The 20,438-nt window shown below is 49.9% G+C and overlaps 7 protein-coding genes across 7 annotated transcripts; 4 read left to right on the forward strand and 3 right to left on the reverse strand.

Annotated features, from left to right (window-relative positions):
- Positions 1-10: 10 nt before the first annotated feature.
- On the forward strand, positions 11-1,326 carry CI109_104588 (uncharacterized protein; the record flags this gene model as incomplete). The annotated part of the gene is made up of 4 exons (XM_032006654.2): positions 11-492; positions 584-644; positions 764-883; positions 961-1,326. The coding sequence occupies 4 exons, from the start codon at positions 11-13 to the stop codon at positions 1,324-1,326; spliced, it is 1,029 nt and encodes a 342-aa protein (XP_031859017.2).
- Positions 1,327-1,592: 266 nt separating this feature from the next.
- On the reverse strand, positions 1,593-2,229 carry CI109_104589 (uncharacterized protein; the record flags this gene model as incomplete). The annotated part of the gene is made up of 3 exons (XM_032006653.1): positions 1,593-1,756; positions 1,920-2,049; positions 2,224-2,229. The coding sequence occupies 3 exons, from the start codon at positions 2,227-2,229 to the stop codon at positions 1,593-1,595; spliced, it is 300 nt and encodes a 99-aa protein (XP_031859016.1).
- Positions 2,230-2,963: 734 nt separating this feature from the next.
- CI109_104590 (uncharacterized protein) lies at positions 2,964-4,831 on the forward strand (the record flags this gene model as incomplete). The annotated part of the gene is made up of 7 exons (XM_032006652.1): positions 2,964-3,053; positions 3,109-3,315; positions 3,381-3,468; positions 3,526-4,027; positions 4,101-4,195; positions 4,317-4,687; positions 4,751-4,831. 7 exons carry the CDS (start codon positions 2,964-2,966, stop codon positions 4,829-4,831), a joined length of 1,434 nt encoding a protein of 477 aa, XP_031859015.1.
- Positions 4,832-4,975: 144 nt separating this feature from the next.
- Positions 4,976-7,142, reverse strand: CI109_104591 (uncharacterized protein; the record flags this gene model as incomplete). The annotated part of the gene is made up of 7 exons (XM_032006651.1): positions 4,976-5,234; positions 5,300-5,661; positions 5,727-6,374; positions 6,422-6,530; positions 6,608-6,817; positions 6,891-6,940; positions 6,996-7,142. 7 exons carry the CDS (start codon positions 7,140-7,142, stop codon positions 4,976-4,978), a joined length of 1,785 nt encoding a protein of 594 aa, XP_031859014.1.
- A 258-nt stretch (positions 7,143-7,400) lies between these two features.
- Positions 7,401-12,708, forward strand: CI109_104592 (uncharacterized protein; the record flags this gene model as incomplete). The annotated part of the gene is made up of 12 exons (XM_032006650.1): positions 7,401-8,346; positions 8,408-8,700; positions 8,761-8,991; positions 9,043-9,237; positions 9,300-9,652; positions 9,709-10,600; positions 10,679-10,870; positions 10,934-11,002; positions 11,074-11,430; positions 11,482-12,205; positions 12,282-12,498; positions 12,570-12,708. The coding sequence occupies 12 exons, from the start codon at positions 7,401-7,403 to the stop codon at positions 12,706-12,708; spliced, it is 4,608 nt and encodes a 1,535-aa protein (XP_031859013.1).
- A 2,154-nt stretch (positions 12,709-14,862) lies between these two features.
- On the forward strand, positions 14,863-17,774 carry CI109_104593 (uncharacterized protein; the record flags this gene model as incomplete). The annotated part of the gene is made up of 7 exons (XM_032006649.1): positions 14,863-15,037; positions 15,190-15,317; positions 15,399-15,789; positions 15,848-16,093; positions 16,147-17,418; positions 17,480-17,678; positions 17,732-17,774. The coding sequence occupies 7 exons, from the start codon at positions 14,863-14,865 to the stop codon at positions 17,772-17,774; spliced, it is 2,454 nt and encodes an 817-aa protein (XP_031859012.1).
- Positions 17,775-17,859: 85 nt separating this feature from the next.
- CI109_104594 (asparagine-tRNA ligase) lies at positions 17,860-19,970 on the reverse strand (the record flags this gene model as incomplete). The annotated part of the gene is made up of 6 exons (XM_032006648.1): positions 17,860-18,438; positions 18,502-18,583; positions 18,642-18,964; positions 19,018-19,344; positions 19,403-19,788; positions 19,850-19,970. The coding sequence occupies 6 exons, from the start codon at positions 19,968-19,970 to the stop codon at positions 17,860-17,862; spliced, it is 1,818 nt and encodes a 605-aa protein (XP_031859011.1).
- Positions 19,971-20,438: the final 468 nt, after the last annotated feature.

Consider the following 20,438-nt stretch of genomic DNA (forward strand, 5'->3'; position numbering starts at 1 on the left):
AAGTAACGATATGCAACTTGTTTCATCTTTTGATCCGCAACTTCCTTTTGTTCTTCGTCTCTTCCCTCCCCTCCCACATCAATACCAGCCCCGCAGTGACTTCCTCGAGCTCCCGTTCCCGCTTTCGCTACGCAATCCCACGATGCTAGGTCATCTACCCCGCTTTGTCCGTCTCACCCTCATCCTCACGGTCGTCATCATCGTCCCCACATTATACTTCCTCTACCCTACACCCGAACATGTGCCTGGACCAGGCGACGTCCAAGCTGGCGGTATTGATAGCGATCATTGGAGAACGCCTGTCAAGCCGAATATAGGTGGTGTTGGAGAGATCTACGAGAATGAAAAAGTGAGAGAGTGGGATGATGAGGAGATCGATCTGGATACGGGGACAGCTGCAAAGTCAAAGGTGGAACAACCATGGAGCGGAGTGAGCGATGAAGTTATCGGTGGAGGAGTGATCATGCCAAAGCTGGGCAATGCGACTGCCAAGTAAGTGTGCATTTGAGCTGACGACAGAGTGATCTTCATCTGCTCAAGCTCAATTGAAGAACTGGTTCTGATGAATTCGTTTGTGACGCAGGGCAGAACTAGGCAGAGCGGCATGGCGAGTCTTACATCTCATGACATTGCGGTTCCCCGATGTAAGTCCGTCTGTCCTACATACACAAAGGACGCTACTCTGCTTCGTGTTAGCCGTCATAGCAGCAATTCAGTCCGGTACCTACCGATCGCTGCTGATGGTCGCTGTTGACTTTTGCAGGAACCGACTGAAGATGATCGACAGGCCCTCAAATCGTATTTTCACCTCTTCTCGAGATTATACCCTTGTGGAGAATGTGCGGCGGAGTTTCAGAAGCTATTAAAGGAGTTCCCTCCGCAGGTGAGTACTACGATCATCTTTTCGTTGCAGAGTTTTCGACGACTTGTTCTCGCACAACCGCTGATAAACTTTTCCAGACATCGTCCCGTAAATCCGCTTCATTATGGCTTTGTCATGTCCATAATCAAGTCAATGCCCGACTTGGTAAACCTGAGTTTGACTGTCTCACTCTCGACTCCACCTACGATTGTGGTTGTGGTGACGAAACGGGCAGCGCGACGTCGATTGGACAGGAAGCAGTAGAGACAGGGACGAGTAAAGAGGTGGTGATGTCAGTAGAGGAGGAGCAGGAGTTGACATCTGGCCACGATGTGCCCGAGGAAGTGCCTGAGATCAAGGAGCAAGGTGAACTAGAGGATCAATTGGAGTGGAATGGGAGGCGAGAAGATCATCAAGAGGATTATCTGGAGAGTACAACAGGAGACGATGGGCAGGTTCGGTGAACAGCCCGGCCCTGTGAAGTTGTCTTTTCCAGGATCACGCTGCTTGTACCTAGATGTCTGAATGTTCGAAAACTACAATGTTGTATGCATACACCTCGACTCTGCAAAGATCAAGCGGCGGCCGGACACAGAGCAAGCCAATACCGAGACCCTATGTCGTCTTTTACCTTGAGGTATCTACCCAGCATACACCGAAGGGCAGACAACCCAGAACAAATTCAATCCTTTTCACCGATATCTAACAGTCTCTTGCGTTCTTTGTAGATCTACGCCTCGATCGTGGGCAAGTGCGTAGCGTCGCTCACTACCTCTTTCGAATTGATGACCTTTCCAGTCTTTGCAATCTTCTCGGTGATGGTCTCGAATGGAGGGAGATTAGGGCCCCAGACAAGGACGAGTTGTTTAGGGAGAGAGATGTGGTATGCGTTGGCTACGATGAATCAGTGATAGAGTCAGCATTCATCCTTGGTAGGTGATATGGGAGGTCTCGAGAATGGTATAGAAAGTGTTAAGCGAAGGACAGAGGGATTTCAAGCAAAGGTGGTGCTTGTTCTTGCTGCGGATCAGGAGATTGAACGTAAGAATGAACTCACGCGCGACGATGTTCTTCCCCAATACTCGGTTGACAGCACCGCTACAACCAGTACATGTCATCTTGACATTGTATCGATAAGCAGGGGCGGTAGGTGCAGCACCAGGAGCGGAAAAGATGTTGGTGAGGTCCTGCGGAAGTGGTCATACCGTGTGTGTGCGAGTATACGTAGCAGAAGAGAAAGGAGCAGGAAGTTGGGGAAATACATGACGTTAGTGTAAAGTGACAAGATTGATGATAGGTCCGGAGTGAGGAGGAGTTGGTGCGGAACGGGGGGTTGCTATAGGAAAGGGTATCATACGCACGGCCATGATGTTTTTCGCTGTTCTGAGTGTACTGATTAATATAGTCTAAGTCGTACAGGCTCTTGCTAGCTCTCGTATGGATAGTGGACTGCGATGAGAAGTGGTGTTGTGAGGTATACTTGATGTTGATGTGAGTGCGAAGACCTTGACCACCTTCTGCTCGTTGCTGAATCACCGAGCGAGCACATCATCCTTAAGCTCCCTTCCACCCGCCTTGTTTCACGTCGGCCGGAGATGTGAGTGGCAAACTTGGTGCCACGTGGAAGGATGTATCTTTTTGCTTTTGCGCCGAACGAGGCAATATCGTACGGTGGGCACAAAGTAACCACGGCACGTCCAGATTGTTCAACACCCAGTATGCAAACATCTCGTCCGATCATTTACTCTCGTGCGAGAGCAGGGATGATCCTTGCCAATTCTGTATGATAGTATCAGAGCAGCGATGCAAGACGGTCGAGCTGTTGCATGTATGTATGGTATGTACCATAGGGTGGGTACTGTCTGCTCCCTCCCCTCCACGTGGTGACAAACCTCCCATATTAAATTCCCTGAACCTTAAGAAGTGAATGATGATGATCAGCACAACCTCTCGTTACGATCGAGTAATGTATTCACTACAAGTGGTATTGTAACAAACTTAATCCTCGAACTCCTTATCTTCTATCACTCTATACTCTGTGCACATCAACTTCCTTGCATCTTTACTGCACACATCTACATCATTGCATATACCCCTCAGCATGTCACTCCTCGCTTCGTCTATCGCTGGAGCGAATTACATGACTTCGAACAATGAAGATCGAGAATCATCAACCAACGGAGCTGCAGAGGTGAAGTCCGTCTTCTACCCATTTTATTCCGAGCTAATGTTGGTCCGCTCGTCAGTTCACAAGACGGAAGAAATGGCCCGAGATACTGTTGAAGGAGTTGGTGGGAGGGACGATCTTCTGCTTGAAGCCTGTTCTGTCACAACAGCAGGGACAGCAAGGACAACAACAACAACAGCAACAGACTGGTTCGAATCAGCAACAGTCACAACAACAGACTCAGACACAACAGGGGAACGAAGGGGGACAACAAATGAAGTGGAAGGTCAGCTACTCTGCTTCTATCCGTGGACGTGAAAGTCTGTCAAGCTGATGTCAATGTCTTTGTAGATCATCTATGTCTCGCCGGCTGTGGGAGAGATGCTGGGCCAAAAACCTGCGGATCTGGAAGGACGAGATTTCCTCGAGCTTGTAACGGGTATGTTTGAGCGTCTTTCTCACAAGGAAGCATCGATATACTGACAATATGGATCAGCCGCGGACCATTCCCAACTCCAGACCTTCCTCAATACGCTACTCCATCCCTCCCCACCCGCTTTGACGCACGGCAATTCTTCCTCGACTACATCCTCCTCTTCATCCTTCTCACCACCTATCAATGTCTCGCACTCGGACTCTGCCTCGACCTATGTCCGAATGACAACTTCTTTCCCTAACGATAATTCGCCTAGCGGATCATCAGAAGCACAATCCACCCCTTCGTCAAGAGGCAGGTCGGGACCAGTAGTATGGGAGATCAGGGGTCATGCGACCGGCATTGGGGAGGATGGGAATCCTCTGTCGCAATCTCAGGAGGGATTTAATCTCGCAGGACCGGGAACGGTCGCTGTGGTACCAAGAGGAAGCGGGAGTGGGCCGAGCGGGGATGAAGGAGGGATGAAGGGCAAAGCGGTCTGGGTGATGGGGAGGAGAGTCGGGGATAATGGTGGGGACAGCGAAGCTGGGAGTGGCAGTGGGACAGGAAGTAATGGCCAATCGTTAGTGACCTTTCGCCCTGCCTTTCGCTGTCAACCGAATGTCAATAAAGCTGATGGTTCCGCTCCCCTACAGTCTCGATGCATTCTTGGAGCTCAAGCTGGAAAACGAACGCCTTCGCGAGGAGTTGCGAGAATTACAACTTGATCTTGACGAAGATTTCGCACCTCGTGAGTTGACGAGTCCCGTCTTCTCCACCTCCCCCTGTATTCCATGGTGTCTCCTCTGTACTCCATGGGGTCTATTCTGTAGCAGCACGACTGACCCTTTCCTACCTTTGATAATTTGCAGCCCGAAAAACATCGTTCCCAGACCACTCTCCATCCAAACCATCATACAACCCTTCTTCCTCACCTTCCTCTTCATCAAGCTCATCGCCTTCTTCCTCTCCTTCATCATTCTCCAAACAACCCTTACCTTCAAGCTCGAATATCAAACCGAAGCTCAAACCGTCTGGCAGACCACCGAAGAACCCTGACGGCAAACCAGAAAAGAAGAGGAAGAAGTCTCTTGCCGGCACATTGGGTCTTACAGGTGCAGGTGTCGGTGGAGGTGGTGGCGGTAAAGGTGAAGTTGAGGGAATGCACGTTTGTGTGACATGTGGTAGGACGGATAGTCCAGAGTGGAGAAAGGGGCCTTTGGGTCCCAAAACATTGTGTAATGTGAGTGTACAGATAAGTCCATCATCTTGACAGGATACCGCTGATGTTTCGTCTTCGCTACAGGCTTGTGGTCTCAGATGGGCTAAGAGAAACTCGACACAATCAACGAGGAAGGAAAAGAAAGTTGTCGACGGGAAAAAGTAACGTTGAGAGTAGTACGAGATACCGTTGGGCTTGAACCCTGGTGGGAACATCGCTATCTTGGTGTATTGTATATTATGTATGAATAGCTTGATATGGCGGTATTGCGGCAGTCACAGATCGTTATAATATTGTACGACAAACAAATCACGCTTTGACGATCCTCGTCCAATCGCCTAACACAGATGGACCCCCTTCCCTCCAGCCCCGTTTCCTACTCAGTTTTCTGCCATCATGCAGCGCTTCTCCAGTCCTCAGCTCGTCGACCGACACACCCACTGTCGCTGCAATCTCTACTTCTGACGCTTCGAGTTCATGACGATACGCTTCTCCGCGAGAGATCGAAGTCGCCATGAGCGTATCGTACGTTTCTCGTAAAAGTTCCGGGGACGATGTTTTCAAAGATCTACAACAGGACACATCCTTTAATTCCTTTCTATGTCGAAAAAAAAGGAGGAAAACAGAGCTTACCCAGCTAGAGAACCTCCCACCCAGCTCATTAATGACGGTACCCATCTCGGCGCTTTCCCACCTGTACTCGCTTCCGGCCCATCCAACGGCGCAGGATCATTGAGTATCGCTAATTTACGCGCCAAACCATACATATCTCGATAGGGCTCATCTTTTCTCTTTCTCCACTGCTTCATCTCTGCTATCCTGCTTGCCGGGCTGTCGAGGGGTGAAGCGGGAGCCAAGGTGGATAGATCGGTGGGTGGGGGAAGGAGGTGTTGCAGGAGGGAGATGCGAAGTCGGGGGACTAAGCCTGGCAAGGAAGGCGTACCACCCGTGATCAACATGGAAGATACGAGAGTCGGTCGCAGATCGATTGGTAGCTAATAAACAGAGACGTTTTAGCCTCACGATCGACGATTGATGACGATCTCTCAACTCGACTCACCTTCAAGAGACAGTCTAATATCGTCCTAGGGATAGATTTGTCCTCTTCTTCCTCATCATCCTCGAAAAGAACCTCTGCCGCTCGCTCTCTCACCCAGCCTGGAACGATCACCGTGCCACAGCCCATATCTCTCGGTTCGTTTTTCGAAGTTGGGGAAACCTTGAATATCATATCCGTTGCCGATGAAGATCCCTCGAAGCGACTCTTGAAATCCCGTATCACTGTCTCGTCCTCTAGATCCAATCCTTCCTTCACATCCTGAGCTGTCATATCGACGTCCATCTGTGCTACGCCTTCAGAGCCAATGAAGACACCTCCGACCAAACATCCTTCCGTCAGGATTCGTTCCACCAATCTATCTGTCAACAACGCGAGAGGAACACCCTTTGTCCGTTGATTCGAGTGGATATTCCCTAACGACGTTGGGGGCGGGATGTAAGCACCATAATGAAGTAGAAGTGATCGGACTCGTTTGTGTAAGCGACGTCCTGCTGCTGGTGTTGATCGAGAAAGGGAATATAGAGGTCGGGAGTGATATACCGGTGTCACGCTAGTTTCGAGCCATCCGATGTCGACGACCAGTCCTGTTATGCGTCCGCATGCGGCGAGTGCGAGAAAGCTAGAAGACGTGAAAGAGACGGATGGGACCTAATTCAAGTTAGCATATATTGTCAAAACTGAGAGACCGAACACACTTTGAGATTGTCGAATAGCGTTCTCGCTAAATGCTCTTTCACATATGTCGGCAAGAAAGTGTTCTCCACAACGATTACCTTTCTCGATTTCGGATCCGTCATCAGATGTCTGTTACCAACAATCCATCAGCTTGAGATAATGCACCACCCCACACTTCAAAGCTGATCATGCGTAGAAAGACGTACTTGGAAAACGTGTCTCGTAACTTCTTGACAACTCTGACCCCGACTAGCCTATCACCTTCTGATCTACTCCCTCGTACACCCTCCAGTCTCTCCAAGTCCAGATTCCATGCTTCGGTAGCGCTCGTCGGATCGTCCTCGTCAAGAGAGAAAAAGACTGCTCTTGGATCCGTCTCACCGGAGAAACCGACTTTCCATACTCGTGACCCCGGACTGTCGGCGAACTGATGGTCAATATGCTACTCTTCGGGATCGGGACGGCGAGTCGAGAGCATAATAAGCTTACTCAATGACTATACGATCCTCTATTCCATATAATGAGTGTCTTCGAGAGCTCTGGCATATCTTATAAGCTACAGACGGAGCACATGGATCTGAAATAACAACATACATATGCCGGTGAGGCGCCGGTTGGACGGGCTCTGCTCGGACCTGCTTCAGCGGAAGGGGCGAACGCGGCACGTTTCGTAGGAGTCGTATACGACGTAGCTCCGCTGCTCGAAGCTAGTGGACCTCCAGCCGAGGATGCGGAAGCCATGTTTGGTATGATATTTTGGTATTTGAATTGTGCAACAAGATGACTTGTACTTTTGAGACGCGTTTCAAGTCATCCAGGCATCATTGATCATTGATGATCATCATCCAGATCACTAATTGTTCCCCTTGTGTAAACACGTGACAAGAACCAGAATTTTGAACGTCCGGTACCTAGATCAAGTTTTATTTTCATCATTTCAATTTCTTCGTTCTCCAACATCTCTACCGAAACAGCTATAGGCTAATACAACATCTAGCCATGGCGATCGAAAACAAAAAGAGAACTCAGGCAGATGCCGAGGGATCGACATCGAAGAAACCGAGGACCAATGTCGATTCTTCCGCTCCTTCTGCCTCAACATCAGCACCTCGACCTGTCCCCTCTTTCACCTCCGCACTGCGGGAGGAAGAGACTGATTTCCCTCGAGGTGGAGGATCGACTTTGACTCCTCTCGAGCTGAAGCAGACCAGAGCTGAGGGTCGAAAAGAAGCCGAGGAGGAAGCTCAAGCTGAAGCTGCGAGCAAAGGCGGTAATCAGAAGAAGAGACAGGTCAGCGAGAGACAGGTGAAGAGGATGAAGAAGAATGTCGGAGACAAGATCAAAGAGGAAAGAGATAAGGACAGTATTCGAGTCGAAATCCTCAACTACAAGAGACTCGTCCCCGGTACTCATGTTCTCGCCCGTGTTCACACCGTCCTCCCACTCCATCTCATCCTCTCTTTGCCCAACAACCTCCTCGCCCATGTCCCCATCACCGAAATATCAACCACTCTTACCAACCTCCTCAACGCCGAAGAGGCCGCTATGTCAATATCTGACAAGTCCAACGCCGAGGACGACGAAGAGAAGGAAGAAGACGATGAGTCGTCCATGGCACCTGATCTCGCTCAACTCTTCGTTCCCGGTCAATATGTCCCAGTGAAGGTCGTCACTCTTTACCCTACAGCGAGTCAATCGTTCATCTCACAATATCCCGTCACCGAGACTCTTAGACTAGCTGCTAGAGTGGAAGTCACTCTGGTGCCGGAGAAGGTCAACTCGGAGGTTGCGAAGAAGGATCTGGAGAAGGGATATTTGTTGGTGGGCGAGGTCAAGTCGGAAGAAGATAAAGGTTGGACAATCGGTGTCGGCATTAGCGATGAGGATGGAACCATCAGCGTGGAGGGTTTCGTCAGCAAAGAGGAGGTCGAGCAATACGTCCCTTGTGAGTAAACTCCTGTTTTAGTTCCGTTGTTTGGCTGCTAATAGTATACCCTTCGATATAGCCAAAACTCTCATTCCCGGACAATTGCTCCCTTCTACTATCAAATCACTCACAGCCGGTGGACGAGTCGTTCAGCTGTCCCTCGATCCTTTGGAGCTCAGTCGAAATATCGTCGGCGAGGTCTCGACGGTCGAATCAATTGTCCCTGGTCACTGCGTTTCTGCGTTGATCACGGCCGTCGTCCCAAGTGGTCTCAACGTCAAGGTTTGCGGTTTCTTCGATGGTACTATCGATATCGCCCATTTGCCCTTAGGAGAAGCCGATGTTGAGAGTAAATATAAGATCGGGAAGAAGGTGAGTTGCACCTGATGCATGGCGAGACGCTCGTGGCACAAGCTAAATTATGATGTACAGATCCGCGCTCGTATTATCTACGATAACCTTGCTACCACTCCTCGACAATTTGCCCTTTCCGCTTTACCGCATGTACTTGCCTTCTCTAGTCCTACCAAAGAAGGAGAGGACGTCCCATTAGAACATGCCATCAATCTTGGAAAGGTGTACCAGAGCGTGAAGGTCACCAGAGTCCTTCCCGACTGGGGTGTCATGTGTCGAACAAGTGACGGCTTGGACGGGTTCGTGCACGTAAGTTTATTTCCAGATCAAACGTGCGAATTGGGCTCATCTCTACTACAGATCAGTCATTTGGCGGACGAGCGAGTGGCTGTCTTGTCAAACAGCACGGGACAGTACAAGACAGGAACACTACACCGAGCCCGAGTCATCGGCCATTCTCCACTCGACGGTGTTTTGCTCTTCAGTTTCGAGCAGAAAGTCTTGGATCAGCTCTTCATGCAGGTCAACGAGCTCAAGATCGGTCAAGTGCTCAAGGTGAGTCTGACCGCTGTCTTTTTGCTCCTCTTTTAGTGTAACAATTGCTGAATTTAATTTAGGGTACTATCCGGCGTCTCACCGACAAATCGCTTTTCGTTGATGTTCTTGGAAGCGTGGACGGTATCGTCTTCCCTACACATTACGCCGATATCCGATTGAAACACCCCGAGAAACGATTCCGACCTGGAGCCTCCGTCAAAGCTCGAGTATTGTCGCTTGAGCCAGCACGAAACAGAGTGGTTCTTACCCTGAAGAAGGCTCTTGTCGAGTCGCAATTGGAGGTTCCGGGTACGTTTGCCGATCTGAAGGTTGGACAGGTCACTCCTGCTTCAGTGATCAAGATTGTGGAGAAAGGATGTGTCGTTGAGCTCTTCGGTGGACTGAAGGCTTTCATGCCCCTTTCCGAGTCAAGGTGAGTTCTAATGCAACATCTCCCTATCGGATATGGTTCCTGACGATTTGTTACAGTCAAACGTTCGTCAAGAACCTGAACGACATCTTCTTTGTCGGCAAACCCATCAACGTCCGAATCCTCGAAATCACTCCGGAGACAGAGCGAATTGTTGTTTCTGCCAAACAAGCTGCCGCTACCGCTCCTGCAACTGCTGCTGAGAAGCTCCAGGTCGGCGATGCTGTCAATGGCGTTGTATCTCAGATCCACGAGGAACAAGTGGTTGTCAAGCTCGAACCTAGTCAACTTACCGCCTTGTTGTCACTCAGTAACCTGTCCAACCAAAGACATATGGGCATCGACGAGCTTCGATCCACCTTGAAAGTTGGCGAAAAGATCGATGATCTCGTGGTCGTTTCCAAGAACCCTGCGTCAGGTCTCGTCATCGTCAACCTTAAGCGAACCCCCACTGGCGTTACTACCAAGAAGACCAAGACCAAGGATGAGAAGAAGGATGAAGCTGCTTCTGGTATCTCTCGAAACGTCAAAGCCATCGATGCTATCCAACCTGGACAATTCATCACCGGTACTGTCATCGAGAACACCGCGCAAGGAACGATGATTCAACTTCCCGGTTCTATTCGAGGCCGAGTCCACCCATGTGACGCCACCGATGACTTGTCCGTCATCTCTGCTGGCAAAGCCCCTCTCAAGGTCGATCAGGAAGTCAAGTGTTACGTACTCAACGTCAACAAGCAGAAACGAGCTATCGACCTTTCTACTCGACCTTCAAGAGTTGACTCTGATAATGCGAACGCAGTGGTCGACAAGGAGATTGAGACTGTCGCGGGACTGAAGCAGGGTCAAGCCATCAGAGGTTTGGTAAAGAACGTTTCAAGTCATGGTGTCTTTGTCTCCTTGGGTAGAAACGTTACCGCTCGTATCATGATCAAAGAGCTCTTTGACGAGGTGAGTTGCACATTACTCGTGTATTGAGGTTCATGGTCAACCAGTTCGCTGATGATGATGATGATGAAAAAATGACAGTTTGTGAAAGATTGGGAATCTCGATTCGAGGTCAACCAACTTGTTTCAGGCAAGATCTTGAGCATCGATACGAAACGAAATTCAGTCGAGATGACTTTGAGGAAGAACCCCTCGAAGGCTGCTAAGAAGGTTGCGAAGCTTGGCTTGGCGGACTTTGTCGAGGGTCAGAAGGTTGTGGCTGAAGTCAGAAAGGTAAGTTGGGCATCTCAGCGCACTTTATCGAAGGGGATTTTAGCTGATCACCACCGAGTACAGGTCGAAGCTTATGGTATGTTCTTGAGAATCGAAGGAAGCGATGTCAGTGGTCTGTGCCACAAGTCTGAGGTGAGTGAAGAAGCTTGAAGTCTCTTCTGTGACTGTGAAGACTGTAGCTGACTTGATGTCTACCATGTCAGATTTCTGACCACAAGAAGCAAGACGTGTCTCAAGCCCTCAAAGGCTTCAGAGAGGGCGACCAAGTGAAGGCGAAGATCATCAGTATCGATACGGAGAAGAAGAAGGTCAACTTCGGAATCAAGGCGAGCTACTTCGGTGAGGAGTTCGCAGGCGATGAGGATGATGATGAAGAGGAGAAAGAGGACGATGATGAAGAGGCCGACGAGGACGAGGAGGATGGACAGGATGGAGAGGACGAAGAAGTCGACGAAGACGACGAGGACGTAGAAATGGATGGCAGTGACGAAGACGATGAGGAGGAAGACGAGGATGACGACGATGAGGACGTTCAGGAAGAGTCCGACGATGATGTCGAGGTGAGTTTAATGCCCATCTATCACTTGTGATGCACGCTGATACCTCGTTAGGTCGAGGTTGCAAGTGCTCCTGTGACCAAGAAGGCCGCCAAGGCTAAGACTGCCCCTGCATCCGCTCTCGATGTCGCTGGTGGTTTCGACTGGTCCGGACAAGCGCCTGCTTCTGCTTCCGAGTCTTCCGACTCCGAGGCTGAGTCTGACGAAGAAGGACCCTCAACCTCTGCCGCGAAGTCTGCGAAGGGCAAGGGGAAATCACGAGCGATCACCGATCTCACTTCCACTGCTCCTGAAGCTCGACCTGAATCAACCGCCGAATTCGAACGTGCTCTTCTCGCTTCCCCAAACTCTTCTTTCCTCTGGATCCAATACATGTCTTTCCATCTCCAACTGCACGAAGTTGAGAAGGCTCGAAAGATCGGAAGACAAGCTTTGGAGAAGATCTCATATCGTGAAGAGGAAGAAAAGCTCAACGTGTGGATGGCATTGGTCAACCTCGAACTTGGATTCGGAACCACCGACAGCGCCGAAAAAATCTTCAAGGAAGCTGCGCAATACAACGATGCGAGGACAGTCTATATGCGATATGTCGAAGCGTTGCAAGCTGCTGGAAAAGAGGATGGTGTAATTGAAGAGGTTTTTAAGAAGATCGTGAAGAAGTTTTCGGCATATCCTGAATCTTGGACGAGATTTGCAGACTTTTACCTGAAGAAGGGGGATGTGGATGCTGCTCGAGCTTTGTTACCGAGAAGTATGAAGAGTCTGGACAAGTCAAAGCGTGAGTTGGAGTCGAGTCCCACTTCGTCCCATTTGCTCGAGGGACAATAATGTTGACGATCATGTTGAATATGTAGACGTCGAGACGATCGAGAAGATGGCATTGCTCGAATTCAAACATGGTGATGCGGAACGAGCGAAGACCCTTTTCGAAGGACTCGTCGATCGGTTCCCAAAACGATTAGATCTGTGGGGAGTCTACATCGACCAACTCGCCAAAATCTCAGATGTTCAAGGTGTCCGAGGTCTCGTAGACCGAGCTTTGGATCAAAAGCTTACAAGCAAAAAGGCTAAGTGAGTTTAAAATCCGTAATACTCGTCCGTTTGGTCGGTACACGAGAGCTGATCCCGGGTTTTGTTGGTAGATTCTTGTTCAAGAAATGGTTGATGATTGAACAGAGGATAGGAGATGCTCAGGGTCAAGAAAAGGCAAAGACGAGAGCTAAGGATTGGGTTTTGGCCAACACCAAGACTGAAGAGGCGGAAGAGAGCGACGAGGAGTGATCGTATTCTTGGAGTTGCACATTGGTTCATTAATGCATCACATACAGTATCAAAGTTGGTTTCAGTATCATTCAAACGAGGAGATTCCACCACTATAAAGTTACCGTACACGACACGTTGTAAGTCACTGTAGGAACCACGCAAGACCCTCTAGAATACGATGTCAGTCCACAATAATGTCGTGATGAGTAACAATCCTTTCTCGAGAGTGTCATGACCAAAGGAAGACCGTCAGTATCACCTTGTCGGAGTCTTGGCCTATGTATTTACTGTGCAGTACGCTCCTCGCCACTCCCCTCGAGTATCTCGTGTGAGTATTCTGGTTGTCATTCCCAAATCGCATGAAATACAACAACGCCACTCAATATTGTATCAACTAAACAACACACCAATCTGCCAAAATGAGAACACGTCCCAACAACAGCTACAATACAGCATCAGGCCCCAGGTCTGGCATCCTTGCTGCCGGCTCTGCTCCCGCCCAGTCATCCATTGGCGGTGGAACCGAGTCGTCCCGACCATCAACCACTTCCAAGAAATCGGTGCGACGACCACAATCACCTGTTGAGGTGTCTGACTCAACCCAGGTACGTTCTGTCCGAGCACACCTTAAGTCTTCCTCGTCTCATTAGTGACAAGAGCGGAAACGTTCTACTGTTCTCTACAGTTTGAATTGACGACATCGTCATGATGAGAGACTTACTGACAAATCGCCATCAACACAGATGTCCTGGACCTCCGCTTCGAACCTAGAGTTCTCTGAGTGGGGCAATCGATTGTTGCAGTGCGCCGAACCAGGTTGTACCGATATGCAGCACGTGCCCATTTTTGCTGTGTATTCAGATCACAAACGCTGCCCAAATCATTGCGACTCTGACTATGTCAAAGACCTTGTTCAGTCAGATACTCGACTCCACTATATCGCATGGCGCGAGCGAAATCGACAGTGGAGAACAAGTGTCGGGCTACCAATGGACAGTGGAATCAAAAGCGATCTGGACAAGATCGTGGACAAATGATTCATGGCCATGTCATATTATGTTGCGTACTCCACAGGACACTTGGATAGCGTTCATACTGATGATCATGGGAGACGATGAAAGTTGATAGTTCCGGTAGAGGAGGTATGTGTTATATTAAGAAGTAGAAGAGAATGATTGTGACATGAATGTGATTGGGACTGGAACATACAACCTGCTGAGTTCAATCTGCGGACTCCATACATTCTTGTTGATTACAAAGAGATCGCTCTTCAACGAAGAGTCGTGTTCTCACCAGACTTTGACTTACTGTCACTTTGTTGTCTTTTCCTGTCTTTGAGCGATATCGATTCATGCTGCTGACTTGACAGGGGTTCACAAAGGAAGACCGGACAGATCCAGGACAGCTAGAAGCTGGACGGCTTCTGAAGCACAAGAAGGTCACCCTAGATCAACCTGGACCACATCAAGTCGATGGCATTTGAAGACAGACGTTAAGGTTGGAGAGTTTCCTATGCTTTCAGACTGATTACATCGTTCAAGGCCTGTTCATGCCTCGGTTCCTCCGGAGCCTTGCACATACCATTAAAGCTTAGACGGTGTTTTCTACATCTCTACAACACACACTTCTCGGCTTTCTGATCCTTTCAAGCAAGCTCCCTTGTTGTCAACTGGTCCTCAAGTTCATGGCTCACCTTCATCAGTTGCGTTCTAAGCTTGCCTTGAACCATCCTTGTCTATCCTGTCTCTGGTGTCTACCAGGTCTGCCCGGGACAGGTGACAACAGCAGGTGTGTGTGATACCACCCCCGCCCTCCTCTACAGGCCATCACCGGATCCGGTCCATCGCAGCAATTGTCGTGTTCACTGCTACTCCAGTCAGCACTCCCCTTGTTGTCTCTGCTATCACTAACAAATATCTTATCTGCATCAACAATGCAACAAGCCTCAACATTGTCATTTTGTACTGGACCTTGTCCTGCATCCCCTTGTACTTGGTGTGGCAGTCTAGCATGCACCAAAGCGACATCGGGGGCTCCACACAAACCAACTCGCTCTCGTTGTAGTTCGCGTCTCGTTATTATTGTTGAACGTCAAGCAGTTCATACTCATCGCAGCATATCGACAGAGCGTGTCGGCTGTTCGCTGTTCCGCTTTCAATAAAAACGCTCACGATGCCGTCCCCTTCAATGTCCTCTGCGGCGCATTACGAAGCTCTCTTTCACGCTGCGTCGATCGATCTTGTCATTCCTGAGATATCGTCTTTCCCACCTGATCCGGACGAAGATGAGTCACCAAAATGGTGGGAGGACGTGGAGGATGCTCCAACACGTAGCACGGCCTACTTTGGTGAGTGCCGTCTCCCATTCATACTACTCAAATAGAGGGAATGGCGACAGTACCTTCATCCGGTCCGGAAGGCTGCCCTCACGCAACATGAGCTGTTTCCGACCTTTGTCAACTAGGTGTCTATACTGATAATATTGTTTGGTGATCCCTAGATGAGAAGCTGTTCTATCTCATTGCAATGAGTCTATCGGATGAGAGTCTTGCGAGCGTACCAGGAACACCTGCTTTGGATGCGAAGGAGCCGACATCTGAGATGTTGCGGTTCTTGGGCCGCTTGCAGGTAAGTGCACGATTCCCTCTCCGTTGCCCACGAGACGAGAGCACCTAGAAGAGCGCACAGCTTACCCGTTCCTCATTTTAGCTTTCAATGACAGCTTCTTTCATTCCCCCTCTTCCTCCCTTAAATAACAAGCGATCTGTACCGCCAACTCCAACGCCATTATCAGCTTCTTCAACTCTCGCCCCTCCAACCCCAAAACATTTCCCCCCTACACCCCGTCCGGTAGGAACCGATACCGACGGAGGAGGAGATTCACATCTTCCTCCGGTAACTCCGAATCCCTTCCCAGCTACAAGTGCAGGAGAAGAGCAATATGCTCATGTTGAAGGCGTGGTGGTATGGGAAGGAGCGGTCGAAGAGCAATCTGGTCCGTGGGAAGAGGGTAAAGAACGGAAAGGCAGTGGATGGGGAAGGAGGGTGTTTAGACGGAAAGGAGGGTGGGAGGTCATTTGGCGAGGAGAGGTACCTGTCGGTGAGTCTACCTATGATCTGGTGTTGTGGCATTCGGACCTAAGCGTATACAATGCTAGCGTACGTCCGTACTCCGGTGCAGAACCCTCTGCTGGCACTCACAGCATCGGTAACACTGCGAGATCAAACAACTACTCACACCAAGACTCACCGGAAGGGAGCGCTCAGTCTCGATGCAATGTCCATCCGAAGTGGGACGGAGACGATCAGAACGGACGGCACAGATCGGGATGACCTTGACTTTGAGGATGGGGAAGATATAGCTGGAATGGAAGAGATAGATCTCCTTGGTGGTCTGGTAGGAGGTAAGATCACATCGCTCTCACACACATATCGCGGCAGCTAATAAGACCCGCAGACGAAGAAAATATGCCTGCAACTCGACTGGCTCCGTCATTGCGTCAGGATCTATCGCTTCCTTCTGTCCCTATGCCCTCGCCCTTGCCCGTATCCGCAATTACGCCAGCGTCAGCGCCATCTCTCATTACCCCTTCTACCGCTTCTACTTCCGGACCCAGTCGAGAGCGTGGCCAGCTTCCTACAACTATAATACCGTCCAGCTCGACGACGCTACGGAAGTCATATCGACGTGTACTGTCCCTGGCTCCTGGCTTACGAGTTCGAATGCGTACCCTATTTCTTCCTCAATTGCTTCCACCTCGCAATGCAGAGGCAGCGAACGACGAGGAGAGTGAAGGCGAACGCCGCGTTGTACTCTGCGTAGAAGTCGAGAACAGTGTTGAAACCGATCTCGACAACGGATTCGAGGTGGAGAAGGTGAATGTGGAAGTTGGTGGGAAAGGTGGAAGAGCCACGACGGAGTTGGTCTGTCAACCGGAAGGTGACGGTTTCCCTCTTCGACTTGGCTCGATTGAGCAATATAATCTCCTTTACGACGTTTCGATAGCATCGCCTACAGATCGAGAAGGCAATACCAACGGAGTTGAAGAAGCTGTCGCAAAGAGTTTGGGACGAGGAGATGAACAGAGACCCGTCTCGATCACTGTCGTCGGACGACCATATCATCGCGATGACGCCGGATTTGCGTATCCAACACAGACGTTTCATTCGCGATGGAACTGTTCTCTCGACTTGGCACCGTTCTACGCTTCGCAGTCTGCGAAACAAGCTCATCCAGCAAAGAATCGATCGTCAAAGATTCTCTCTGCTCCTCCTAATGCGATCGTTGGCGATAAGCGATACAGTTTGGCAAGTCTCGTGTCTGCTGAGAAGGATAGAGAACATGCTCAGATGCAAGCTAGAAATCGACCTTTGATGCCTAGTCAAGCGATGAACGCTCCTCCTCCTGGTAGTAGGGCAGTCTCTCTCGCTCGACCACCAGTCCCTACATCAAATGATCACGGTCTGTTGTTGTCTGTGAAACTTCTCCCTCAAGCTCGGAACGGCAATACCGTCAACAACGGAGAAGGAAGTGGTACAACGCATGTTAGACCTCTGGAACCGTTCTCGATCGAGGTGTTTGTGCATAATCGGACAGAAGATGTCAGGAGATTCAGACTCAGTGTCCCAAGTAGGGAGAATTCAGGATGGGATGTGAAAGTGAGAGAAGTGTTAGATCGAAGACGGAAAAGAAGGACGGATGAACCAGATTGGGGTCTCGAAGATTCTGGTATGTCCACCAGATACTCCACACGTTATGAGTATCAGCTGAACGTCGTCATCACTGGTAGTGTTAAAATCAACATTGGCATCGCATATCGCTTCGGCGCCAGCACTGATACCGTTGGAAAACGATATACGGTGTGGACCACTCTTACCAGGCTCGAGTCTTTCGGCGAGAATACGATTCATGGCGCTCAGAGAGGGCGTGCATAGAGTCGAGAAGCTCAGAGTAACAGGTGTAGGGGATGATGTAGATTTCCTGATGAGGTGAGTTTGGCACTCAGCGTCAAGGAGATGTCAGCTGACAGCTTTGATACCAGCCCTGTCCTGGATGTAGTGGTCGGAGATGGAATAGAGGCATAGAAAAGAGTGTCACCTATAACATAATAAAATGCATATTGTACCTCTCCCCCTTATGTCTAAAATATACCGCTCTACTACCTGCCCACTAAGGAGTCGCTCGTCCCATCCATCGAGGGTAAAGAGAACATTCTCGGACGGTATATCGCTTGAGCAACCAGGCGAGGAATCGCTCAACACCGAGACCGTAACCACCGTGTTCGGTAGTACCGTACTTCCTCTGATCCGTGAACCAGTAGTACGGTTCGGAGGGGATACCTTCTCGCTTGTACGCCGCCATCAAAGTATCGTAATCTGTGATTCTCATACTTCCACCAACAACCTCTCCCACGCCTGGCATGAGGACGTCGACGCTCTCCGTAAAGTCAGGCGCAGAAGCGAGAGGTTGCATGTAGAACGCTTTGAGGAGTTTAGGGAAGTGGATAAGCATGATGGGTTTGCCGATTTGGTCAGTCATCTTTCGTTCGGCGGCTTCGGCGATATCGTCACCGATAACGTGGTCGGATCCATCCTCTTTGGTGATGCCGTGCTCGTTGAGATATTTGATGGCATCTCGGTAGTCGAGTCGCATGAAAGGTCGGGCAGGAGCAACGAAATCAGGGTTGAGAGCCTTGATGATTTCAGAAGCAACGGGGTCGGCGAGAAGGACATCGACAACTTCGCAAATCTGTCGTGCGATCGTTTTAGTCTAACGGTCTATTCTTCATACTAAGTTGGCATAGACACTCACCATGCCCTCGAGGTGATCAAGCAAGTCCTTGAACTGGATGAAGACCAACTCGGCTTCGAGATGGGTGTATTCGGACAGATGTCTTTGTGTGAGCGGAGTCCAGTCAGCTATTGCAATTCATGATTAATTAAACTGCTCACCTTCGAGTCAAACTCTTTTCAGCTCGGAAACTCTCCTGAATACAGTAAACATCACCCAAACTGGGCAAGACAGTCTCAAGGTAAAGCTGACTTGATTGAGTGAGGTATGCGGGTGCGCCGTAGTAGTCGAACTCGAAGAGTGTAGAACCACCCTCGACCGATGTCTGGACCATACAAGGGGGAGTGACCTCGGTGATTCTTCGAGCGTTGAAACGTTCTCGGAAAGCACGCAACAAGAGAGCTCGAACTCGCATGACAGAAGTAGCGATTTCACCTCGGAGTTCAAGATGTCGGAGATCAGCTCGGATAGAAGCGTCGGTATCCTATGTCATTGTCAGCTCTATGCACAGACGAGTGGCGGGCATGAGAAGCTTACAGGTTGGAGTCGACCCTCGAAAGCCTCTGCGCCACCAGGGGCACGACCAATGATCTTCCAGTAGTCTACCAACAGCTCGACTCCGCCAGGAGCAGTCTGACCTTCCTTGACCTTCTCGATAGTGCCGACAACCTCGACAGTGCTCTCGGTTGTAAGATCAAGGGCATCGAGCGTTCGGATACAGTCGCCAGTAAGGATACATTGCAGCATAGCGGAACCGTCCCGAACGACGAGGAAGTAGTTGGTCTTTTGAGGTCGGAATCGGTGAACCCAACCTTGGATTCGGACTCGAGAACCGATAAGTTCGGGGACAGCGTAGATCTTGGTCTGCGCAACATTAAAAAATCATCAGCAACCGATCCAGTGTAAAGGGTTGCTTGCTCACCTTCTTAGCCTCCTTTGAAGGATCGTCGACCAGGACAACACTCTTCGCTTCCTCCCTTCTGAGAGCATCCTTCTCCTCTTGAGCTTTTCGCTCCTTCTCCAATCTCTCACCCTCGGCAGCGAGCTTAGCCTCGGACTTTCTCCATCCACCGATAGACTTCACTAACTTCTTCTTGGCTGAAGCGGAGAGCTCGACCCATTCGTTGCGCTCGACAGAGTCGGGTTTCCTCACCATGAAAGTAGCGACAGACGAGGGAGTGGCGTCAGAAGTAGGAGCAGGCTTGAGCGACTGGTAGGCCACAAGAGGGGTAGCGAAGGGCTCGAGTTCAGCACCGGTACCGGTCGAGTCAGAACCTGCTTTCTCGTCAATGTAGAGGACAGGAAGGCCTAAGCGCAGAGGCGGTATCAGCTCAATACAAATGTCACTGTAACACTAATGTGAGCTTACCAGCTTTGGCAGCATCCTCAGCGTTGCCACCCAGGCTAAGAGTATCCTGGACAGCGGTCGCAAGCTTGGAAGCAGCATCTTGAGCTTGCTCAACAATGGTAGGTTGGGTAGCGTCGGACATGTTGGTTGTGGTAGTTGGTTGATTGGCGGAGGAGCAGACAAACAATCCCTTGTGTCGCGCTGACAACAGACTCTGTGACGACCGATGTAGTGGTAGTCTCACACTGCTCGAAAGTGATGAGATGAGTCAAAGAAAGACAGTGTAAGGAGTATAGGATGCAGCTTGTAACGAGTCGAACTTTACTTTATCTTTACAAGGCTGCGCTGATCTCGTTGAATCTCGTGTTGGGTGGTTGAATTGTCCTATTCGAGTGATAAGCGAATTGTAGATAAGCCACACACTCGTATACATCCGCATCAAATATTCCACGTCACCCCCATCTGTCTGTTTGTGGAGACTCCACAGCGGATGGTTCTAATTAACAAGTGCTCATGCAGTGACAACCTTATACAGCCATCAACAACAAACCAGATAGCCATCCCGTTCTCCTTTGATTCGTACCACATCCTCATCCCGACCTCTGACCTA

Source organism: Kwoniella shandongensis, chromosome 8 (assembly GCF_008629635.2).
Source record: "Kwoniella shandongensis chromosome 8, complete sequence".
NCBI classification, from domain to species: Eukaryota; Fungi; Basidiomycota; class Tremellomycetes; order Tremellales; family Cryptococcaceae; genus Kwoniella; species Kwoniella shandongensis.